At 39.5% G+C, this 10,289-nt stretch overlaps 1 protein-coding gene across 2 annotated transcripts in view; it reads right to left on the bottom strand.

Moving 5' to 3' along the window:
- Window positions 1-10,289, bottom strand: part of BLMH (bleomycin hydrolase) — a 51,550-nt gene that overhangs the window by 21,262 nt on the left and 19,999 nt on the right. For both annotated transcript variants that reach the window (XM_003800109.2, XM_012811582.1), the window contains exons 7-9: window positions 2,289-2,444; window positions 1,276-1,434; window positions 1,096-1,163 (exon numbers count right to left, since the gene is read on the bottom strand). In XM_003800109.2, the coding sequence (XP_003800157.1) occupies window positions 1,096-1,163; window positions 1,276-1,434; window positions 2,289-2,444 (383 nt within the window). The remainder of the gene's footprint in view (window positions 1-1,095; window positions 1,164-1,275; window positions 1,435-2,288; window positions 2,445-10,289) is intronic.

Genomic DNA, 10,289 nt, shown 5'->3' with positions numbered 1-10,289 from the left:
GTTGTTGTTGCAATTGTTTAGCTGTTATTTAGCATGCCCAGGCCAGGTTCGTACCTGCCACCCTCAGTGTATGTGGCTGGTGCCATAACCACTGTACTATGGGGACTGAGACAATTTTTTCTATTTTTGGTAGAGACGGGATCCCACTCTTGCTGAGGCTGGTCTTGAACTTCTGAGCTCAAACAATCCACCCACTTTGGCCTCCCAGAGTGCTAGGATTATAGGCGTGAGCCACCATACCTGGCCTAAATTTTTCTCTTATTAACAAAATATTTATTCAACGTCCTACAAGTAACAATTACTTATATGTAATCCTAAAATGGTATATTTAATAGTCAAGGAATCTTGTACAACTTAGTTCACAAATGAACTTTCAGTGTCACAAACACCAGGAGTAATGCTTTAAAGTATGAACATAAATCAGTTCTACTTGTCATAAAGACAGAATACAAAGGCAGCAATGTAAGAGAAACAGTTGAAGAAGAATCAAACAGCAAACTAGAGCTCTGGATAATCTCTCCTTATATTCCCCCAAAGCACTGATTTACACAGTAATTATTTAGTTAAGGTCTTTCTTATATAGGATGGCTTTTTATTTATTTATTTATTTTAAGACAGAGTATCATTTTGTCACCCTTGGTAGAATGCCGTAGCATCACAGCTCACGGCAACCTCAAGCTCTTGGGTTTAGGCAATTCTCTTGCCTCAACCTCCCAAGAAGCTGGGACCACAGGCACCCACCCACAATGCCTGGCTATTTTTTTGTGGCAGTTTGGCCGGGGCCAGGTTTGAACCCACCACCCTCAGTATATGGGGCCAGCACCCTACTCACTGAGCCACAGGCACCACCCTAGGATGGCTTTTTAGAAGTATCCAACAATTTCTATTCAGATATGAAATGTGATCTTGATTCCCTGAGTTAAAGCATTTAAGTATGTGGAGTCTATGCTATGAGCCCTCAAACTCTACAGCAAGAAAACTCAGCCTTAGCCCAACCCTAATCTTTGGATGAACCTCAGCAGAATCATTTTATAACAAGAGTGCACTCCAACAGCAACAACTTACGAATGACTTTTTAAAATTTCTTACACTCACACATTCATGTCACTGAGGCCTAGCTTGCCATTGAAGTGTTTTCCAACATCACAGCCAAACCATACAGCCTAGAAACCAAGAAAGGAAGAAAGAAAGTCAGCACCAATTCTATCTTCTATTACACCAAAGAAGCAAAAGATGTTTTAACCCTAATGTGGAAGACACAGAAACAATACCAACCTCTCCATCTTTGATGGAAGCAGCAACCATCTTTTTCAAGAGGTCAATGGGCTGGTTGTTATATAGAGTTTTTCTCCCTCCAACCATATTGCTTAAGTAGTCCACTGTGTAAAGTCTGTTGTACTTGTGCTGAGGCCTAGGGTCGTTCACTAAACAAATCTATTGAGATCAAGAACATACTGATTAGAACACAAAACCAGGAATGTCAAGTAAGACACACCTCTCCTCTAAGGTCATATGTTTGCACTGAGCTCATCACCTCTTTCTATAAGAATAAGCACCATAGCTACATTGTTAAATAATAAATAAACCAAAGGTGGCAAAATACATGTGAGGGAGTCCCTGCACATTCTAATCAGTGTGAGAGACACACCTGGGAGCTGCATCTCCTGTTTTTCCTATTGGGATGAACTACTCTGAAACTAATTTTGAAAAAAAAAATGCAGGCACGATAGGAAGATGAAAAGCTCATCACCCCAAGAACCCTGCTTTAAAGGTACAAGACGGGCTTAACACCTGCCAATTCTATTTGCTTGGAAGAGGGTCAAGAGCCAATGAAGGAAGGAGGCTCTGGCTGTCTTGTTAGGCAGAGGAAGAAAATCTGAAGGGAGCAAACTAGGATGGGACACTGCTCCTTTCAGCCAGAGAGTCCCCAGAGGGGACCACAGTACAGAGGTACTCTCAACCCATGATAAGCAATACCTAATACACTTTTATTGTCTTTGCACCTGAGAATGATTCTGGGCCCAAATCAGGGGAGTACACAGGAATTAAACTGACTGATGGCCTACAGAGAAACACTGGGGGAAGGTGACAGATTCTGGCATGACCAAACTTTATTGGTACACGAAATAGTTCAGAGGAAGGAAAAAAAGTTTGCATACTGGATAGTTTGATGATCACGTATATTAACTCAGAAATTTTCTATCCTTCTGTTGCTGTGGTGCTTATTCATTGCACTCAACAGGCATCTGAAAGTAAACAGTCAGCAGTAGTCAGTGCCAGTCTCTAACCTTATCTTCCATATTGAAGAGGGGCTTGACGTGTTCCCTGTAAAACTCCAAGGGTGTTATGGGACCAATTCTGTGATAATTTTTATCTTTGTCTCGATACTCCCAGGTGAACGTCTCTGGCGGATTACCCAAACAGATGCATACCACTCGGAATATCTGGAAAAGAAAAGGAGGACAGATGAGCAGTGATCAGGGGAAAGCGTTTTTTTTTTTTTTTTGGCTGGGGCTGGGTTTGAACCTGCCACCTCAGGTGTACGGGGCCAGGGCCCTACTCCTTTGAGCTACAGGCGCCGCCCAGAAAGTGTTACTTTTTATCTCTTCATTTTTCTTAAGCTTAGGAAACACAAGAAGTCAGTGGCTCTAGTCAAGCCAGAAATTTCACAAGAAATCTAATACTGCTTCAAAAATTGTAATGTTGATGTCCAGGATTTGATATTAGTCAACTCATGAGTTCTCAAATAAACACTCAGAACAATGCAATTCTGAAATGTTAGTATTTAGTACTTAGTACTTGTCCTGCTAATTAAACTTCCTTAGCCAAGAAACTGCCTAACGTTGATTCCCAAGAAGATCTGGATTGCTACCCTGCTGATAATTTTTCAAGTAACAAACAGTGACGTATTTTATAAATAGATTTCCTTCCCTTCATGCACCGAGGTTTTCCTTTGATTGTGATAGAGGTCTCTACTTATAGAAAAGCCATTAACTTTTTAGTTGAAGCTTGGATGACAATGTCTGTTAGAAGCATTATTGGAAGAGGAGCAACTTAAAAAATTTTTTTTTCAGAGACCAGATCTCACTCTGTCATCTAGGCTGGAGTGCAGTGGAGTGATCACAGCTCATTATAACCTCAAACTTAGAAGAGAAGAAACTTTTAAGAGTAAGGTAACATTTTGGTCTTACAGTATCTTCAAGTTGACATAATAGTACAAAGATTTACTTATATCATTTTCATTTCATAGTAATACAAGAATAGAAGCAGAAAGAGATAAACCTTGTACAAGGTCAGGATATAGAAAGTACTTCCTTTTCTATTATCAAATTTCCTTTTAGAAAATATTACACTATGAGGGAGGCGCCTGTGGCTCAAAGGAGTAAAGCGCCGGCCCCATATGCCAGAGGTGGCGGGTTCAAACCCACCCCTGGCCAAAAACCGCAAAGAAAAAAAATAATAAAATAAAAATTACACTACGATCTGCCTCTTCCTTCTCCACTCGAAGCCAATCTCCTCACCTATTACCTTCATTATTTATATCACACATTTGTTTACACTATTAAAGAGAAATAAATTAGTTAATTGTGCTTTTTTTTTTTTTTTGTAAGAACAGGGACTCCTTGCTCGAATTTATTTTTATTTATTTATTTTTTTGCAGTTTTTGGCCGGGGCCAGGTTTGAACCCACCACTTCTGGTATATGGGACCGGTGCCCTACTCCTTGAGCCACAAGTGCTGCCTGCTGTGTGCCTGTTTTGTGACAGGTATCTGCTAGGTTCACTTAATTCTTGTAACACTCTCTCAACATGTAATTCCCTCTGCCCCCTCTTTTTTCTTTTTTTCCAGAAGAGATTGAAACTCAAAGAAATTAAATAACCTACTTAAGGTCACATAGTCACTAAGAGGCAGACCACAGTCTGAACCGAGGTCACATACTCCCCATCCTTCCCTCCCCATCAAAACTACTGATCCTTGGCTATAGACACTAAAAAGCGAACATGTACTGTACTATATTGACTACCATATCTCTTAAACCTCCCAACAAAGGTACTATCCCCATTTTACAGATAAGGAAAGCAAGGTTCAGGGAAATAAATAGGCTGCCTGAAGCCACAAAGCCAGTGGGGTGGCAAAATTAGAATTTGAACTCAAGTCTGACTTTAAGGCTATGTTCGTATTTCCAAAACACTATGAATTTACCATTTTATCTAACTTCTCTCCTACAAAAGATTATAATCTTCTTAAGGGTAAGGTCCAGCTCATAGTTATTCTGTGTTCCCTACAGTATCTAGCACAGTGCTGGGCACATGATCTGGATATACCAGCTGACCTGAACATGGTTCTACTCTCTGCAACACCACAGGATACATGATTTTAGAAGCATCACTTTCTTCAAATCACTTGCCTATTGAAGATCCAAAAATGCTTACCTATTACTTCCCACAACAAATCCAAACTCTACGACCTAATTTATTTTTCTTACTCTTTTACTTAGGCATGTGTTCAGTAAATATGTAAAGTGTACCAATCTTAAGTGTACAGCGCAAGTCATTTTTAAATATATGTATACACTCGTGTAACCACCATTCAGATAATGTATAGAACATTTCTAGAGTTCTGGAGGTTCCCTAGCCCCTTTGCAGGTGATAACCCACAACTTCCCCAAGATAACCACCATTTTTACTTCCCTAACCATTTGTTAGTTTTGCCCATTCTTCAACTTCATATAAACAGACTCACAGGGCACACTGCCTTTTGTGTTTGTCCTCCCTTGGTTGACATAATGTCTGTGAGAGTCACTCATGTTGCTGTGGGCATGAGTAATTCGTTCTTCATTGCTATGATTCTACTATCTTAACAAAAGCAGTTTAACTTAGAAAAGGTTATGCTTGCCTGCCATTTGTTTTATTCTGTTTTCCAAGAGAGAACATTTCCTTTATTAGGATTTACAGTGCGTTTTATAAGCATGAACAGCTGGTCCCTACCTCTCTTTTAATGTTGTATCATTCACAGGTTGGTTTCTAGCACAGAAAAGAGGCAGGACATCATACAACAACTTTAATTGAGTTACTCCCGTCATGATTAATGAGTCTGTTTGAGAGTCGCATGGAATAGAGAGTCATTCTGCATTTGCTCAGCACGAAGTTACCAGTGGCAACTTTAGAAATCTGTCATTATGAGGAGGACACTGCCACTGGTAACTACGGTCAAGATAATAGTGTACATTTAGATTAGACTTAATCTAGACTTAAATTATAGACTTTATAGACATTATAGACTTAAATGATGCATATTTTCACTAGGAATTGTTGTCACACACATATGCACATAATAGTGGAATCATTTTGATCAAGTGTAGTCATCTAAGGGTGGTGATTCTAAGTAAACCAGGCCCTGCCCATAAAAGACGGGGAGGCTCAGAGGAGAGCCAATGAAGATGAAGACAACTTCTGTTTACTTTTAAACATACTTTAAAAATAAATACGTTTTACACAATAATTTGCAGAAAACCTCATTAAGCATTTGACCCCCTCTCGGAGGTGAAAAGTGTTAAGGTCCTCCTTCTCCTGAAAAATACATAAGAGGCAATCTGCATTTCTGCTATCTAATGAATTATATAGTGAATCCTTTTGCAAGATAATACTTATGCCCAACTGCATATGTCTTACAAATCTGAATTTTATCAAAGATATAATTAAGGCATAAGTAAGGATAAAGGTGACACTTCTTTCTCTTAGATTCTAGTAAAACTCTGTTAACTTGAGTTGTGTTGCTTTGTTTTATACTATGTTTACCATGACTATAAATTTTCCGAAGTCATTCACACTTAAGTCAACCTGTAACACTTTGGAAGGATATTTGGCTGTGTACCAAGTAATAAGTTAGTTTATATGAACTCAAATTTTAAAAAACTTCTTCAAAGTATAATATCTAGGGTCTCTGATACTGTATTTTCTTGATGAAGACTCTACTGTTTTGAAATGATAACATTCTCCGTTTCCAAAGGTACAAAACTGGTAATGAGCTTTGGCAGCTAACTCTGCTCTCTGGTGGGCAACACAGGACTGTCACCTGCTTCTTACAAGATGTACTTGGCATTCAGGACAAAAAAAGATACTGGACATTGAACACAAGTCATTTATACAGGATTGAATAAAATAAAACCATCTTCTCCGAGATATAATTACATATCAAAATCCTAGTGCTGTCTATCTTTCCCTCCTTCATTTTTCTCCATAGCACTTATCTTCCTACACGTTATACATTTTATTTTTGGTGTAAACAACAGAAATTTATTTATTCAGTTCTTATACTTCTTATATATATTATTTGTCTCTCCCTAGCAGAAAATAAATTACATGAAGGAAGAGATTCTAATTTGTTTTGTTCACTGTGAATGCCAAATGCCTAGAACAGTGCCGGGTACATGAGTTAAAGAAATATTTACTGAACACGTGACTTGTGATTGGAAGTCAGATCAAACTTAGATCCCTTATCAAATCCTTTACATAAAAAGGGATTAAAACAGAGTCAAGGGGGTGGACTCAGGGAATATGGGCTTTCCAAAATGCTAGAAAGCTGAAGGCAGGCAGAGTGCAAGGCTCAGTGATAACCTGGGAACAGATTCAGCTTTTCCCCAACTCCCCAACTCAATAATCAATCATGTGATCTTGCTGATGCTGAATTTAACTTTAAAAAGTTTATAATTATTTCCTTAAACATAGACTAATATAGAAATTTCTCCTAAAATTATGATATGAGACACAAATATAAAAGAACAGCGGCAGTGCCCCAAATTGAGCTCAATTTTTTGTCCACAGAGACCTTTTCTTTGTATCCTTGGGGGGTGGGAGATCAAAGGAAGCCATGCTGAGATAAGACTGCATCTGCCTCTTGGGGGCTGTCTGGCTTTTGATTATGATTTTATATCCTTGGTTAATTAAATTGAGAATTTAAACTAACCTACAACAGTGTGGATATCTATATTCTCTTTTTGCAAACCCATAACAAATCAGAAAAGCTGCAACTGGTGCCAGAAAGGTCAAAGTCCTATTTCTAGTTTAAATACATTTCATAGGAAGGTAGAGTGTAAATTACAAAGAGTTCTATCTCAAAAGTCTAATTTTATAAAGAAGCACCACTGTAATTAGTTTCTAAAAATATTTTCCCTTAGCCAGGTAAGGTGGCTCACACCTGTAATCCTAGTATTCTGGGAGTCTGAGGTGGGCGGACTGCCTGAGCTCAGGAATTTGAGACCAGCCTGAGCAATAGTGAGACCTCAACTCTATTAAAAATAGAAAGAAAATAGCTCAGTGGGTTTGAATTTGCCAGCCCGGACCTGCTAAACAATGACAACTGCAGTAACTACAACAAAATAATAATTGTGTGTTGTGACAGGCACCTGTAGTCCCAGCTACTTGGGAGGCTGAGGCAAGAGAATCACTTAAGCCCAAGAGTTTGAGGTTGCTATGAGCCGTGACATCACAGCACTCTACCAAGGGTGACAGCAAAAGACTCTGTTTCACAAAAAAAAAAAAAAAAAAAAAAGGACAGCGCCTGTGGCTCAGTGGGTAGGGCGCTGGCCCCATATACCAAGGGTGGCAGGGTGAAACCCAGCCCTGGCCACCCTTTTTTTAGCAACAACAACCAAAAAAAAATAGCCGGGTGCTGTGGCGGGCGCCTGTAGTCCCAGCTACTCAGGAGGCTGAGGTAAGAGAATCGCCTAAGCGCAGGATTTGGAGGTTGCTGTGAGCTATGGCACTCAGTGCTGAGGGTGATAAAGTGAGACTCTGTCTCTACAAAAAATAAATAAATAAAATAATAATAAAATAAATAAATAAATAGAAAAACTAGCTGGGTGTAGTGGCATACACCTGTAGTCCCAGCTACTTAGGAGGCTGAGGCAGCCTCCAGGAGTTTGAGGTTGCTGTGAGCTATGATGCCACAGCACTCTGCCACAGGGTGAGAATGAGATACTGTCTCAAAAAAAAAAAAAGAAAAGAAAAGAAAAATTAAAAGCATTTTCGCCTAGAGGAGAGATTTGTTTATAGGCAGCCCTAAGTTACAAACAAGATAGGTTCTATAGGTTTATTCTTTAGTTGAATTTATATGGTAGTTGGAACAAGTACATTACCCTATTCCCTGTAAAAGCCTCTGTTCACAAGTGTGTGTCATGTGTCATCAGATGTTTGTAACTTGGGGATTTACTATAATAGTCTCTCTTTGTAAGTGCGAGTTGCATGTTAGTCAGATGCTTGTAACAGGATTGCCTGTAGTTCGGATTTGCTGAAGTGTTATGTGATAAATAATGGAATCAGAAAAGGAAAAGAGGACACAGAAGGCACGAGACATGGAACATGGGGAAAGAATATGTATATCCTGATTTAAAGGCAAATGAAATGGGAGTCAGTCAATTCCCATACCATGGCTAAATATGGAAGACAGACCTCAAGTGAGAGGAAGCAAGAGGGGTGGAACTGCTGATAGTTATGAATACTTAGAAGGGTGAGAACCTTAGAGTTTCAGACCAGCTACAGGCAGACACGTAGTGGAGGACAGGTTAGAATGGCAGGGCAGTTTGAAGATAAAACTAAACTATCTGTAAGGAAGCAAAACTGGTAAGACTAAGATTTCAGTAATTGGAACCACTGCGAAAGTGACCGTGGTTAGAATCTTCATTTGTATTTTCAATATTGAGTTGTTGAGAGAGTGTACAGTAAAGTCTACAGAACTGTAAAAACATTACTCCTATTGTTATAAAAATACAAAGTCACAAAGTACTTAATAAATAATTTACTCTAACTTTAGTTTTTCTGGAGAAAATTAGGCTCAAAGGTAAAATGACCTATTGATCAGAGAGTAGAATGGCCATGAACAAGGACATGAAAGTGGTCAGAATATAGCTGAACTCTGAAGGAAGTTCAGTGCTATGGGTAAGAGGAGGGAAGGAGTGAGGGCTCTTGGTGATTACATGCAGAGAAAGGGGAGAAGGGAAGATAGCTCTCTACTGCTTTCTGGTGGGGAATGAGAGAAGGGCAAGGATCTGTTAAAAACCACCCGAGCCTGCAAAAACAAACAGAAGAGATACTTTCTGGAGGTATTAAATATATTTTCAAGCAGAGAAAAGCATGCATGTTAAGTGTCTGAAAGCACTACTTTTAGACCACATCTATTCCTTCCCTCCTCCAAACTTTGCTTCTTTAATTACTATTTCTCTCTCTCTCTCTCTCTCTCTTTTTTTTTTTTGAGACAGTCTCAAGCTGTCGCCCTGGGTAGAATGCCATGGTGTCACAGCTCACAGCAACCTCAAATTCTTGGGCTTAAGCAATTCTCTTATCTCAGCCTCCCAAGTAGCTGGGGCTACAGGCGCCTGCCACAATGCCCGGCCATTTTTTGGTTGTAGTTGTCCCTGTTGTTTGGCAGGCCCAGGCTGGATTTGAACTCGCCAGCTCCAGTGTACGTGGCTGGCGCCCTAGCTGCTGAGCTACAGGTGCCAAGTCAAATTTCTATTTTTCTCATTCACAATTGTTATCCTTTTCTACACACTGGTTCCCTCATACTGCCCTAACTGCCAAAAAATCTTCTCTCGTATCTATATACCCCCACCTTCAACACACCAGACTACTGCCCTAATATTGTCCTCCACATCCAATTTATCAGCAAATCCTCGACAGCTTCACTTCCAAAATATACCCTGGAATTTATTCACTTCTCTCCATCCTCACTCATCAACCTGGTCCAAACCACTATAACTTCTCATCTATCTGTACAACCACAATAACTTCTGTGTCATTCCTCAGCTTACGATCCCCCAGTGGTTACCTCACTTAGAATAAAATGCATCCTCTTTATCATGACTTACAGCCCTATGTCACCTAGTTCCCAAATCCTCTACAAGGCCTATTCCAATCCAGTCACTCCCACCCTTGCTTTCAAAGCTCAAGCCACACTAACATGATTGTACTACCTCTCCTCCTTCCAGTTTCACCTATTTTAACTAAATTAATCTCCAAAAGTGAAACTTTAGTTCCCATTACTCTACTGAAAAATCTTCCTGATTTCTCCCTGCCTCAGCTGCCATGCTATGATTCAAAACTCATATGCATCTAATTTTAATTCCACATTATTCTTCTAGCTTCACACTTTAATGTGTTTCAGGGTCACTAATTTTTTTTTTCTTTTTTTTATTGAACGGTAACTATGTACATTAATGCACTTCTGGGGTACAGTGTGGGGTTTTCACATGCAATCTGAAATACTTCCATCAACTGGTCAACACAGCCTTCA

This window comes from Otolemur garnettii, unplaced genomic scaffold, assembly GCF_000181295.1.
Source record: "Otolemur garnettii isolate 467f Iridium unplaced genomic scaffold, OtoGar3 scaffold00166, whole genome shotgun sequence".
In the NCBI taxonomy this organism is placed as follows: Eukaryota; Metazoa; Chordata; class Mammalia; order Primates; family Galagidae; genus Otolemur; species Otolemur garnettii.
The sequence above is the reverse complement of the archived record's forward strand: the minus strand, read 5'-3'. Positions and strand labels throughout refer to the sequence as shown.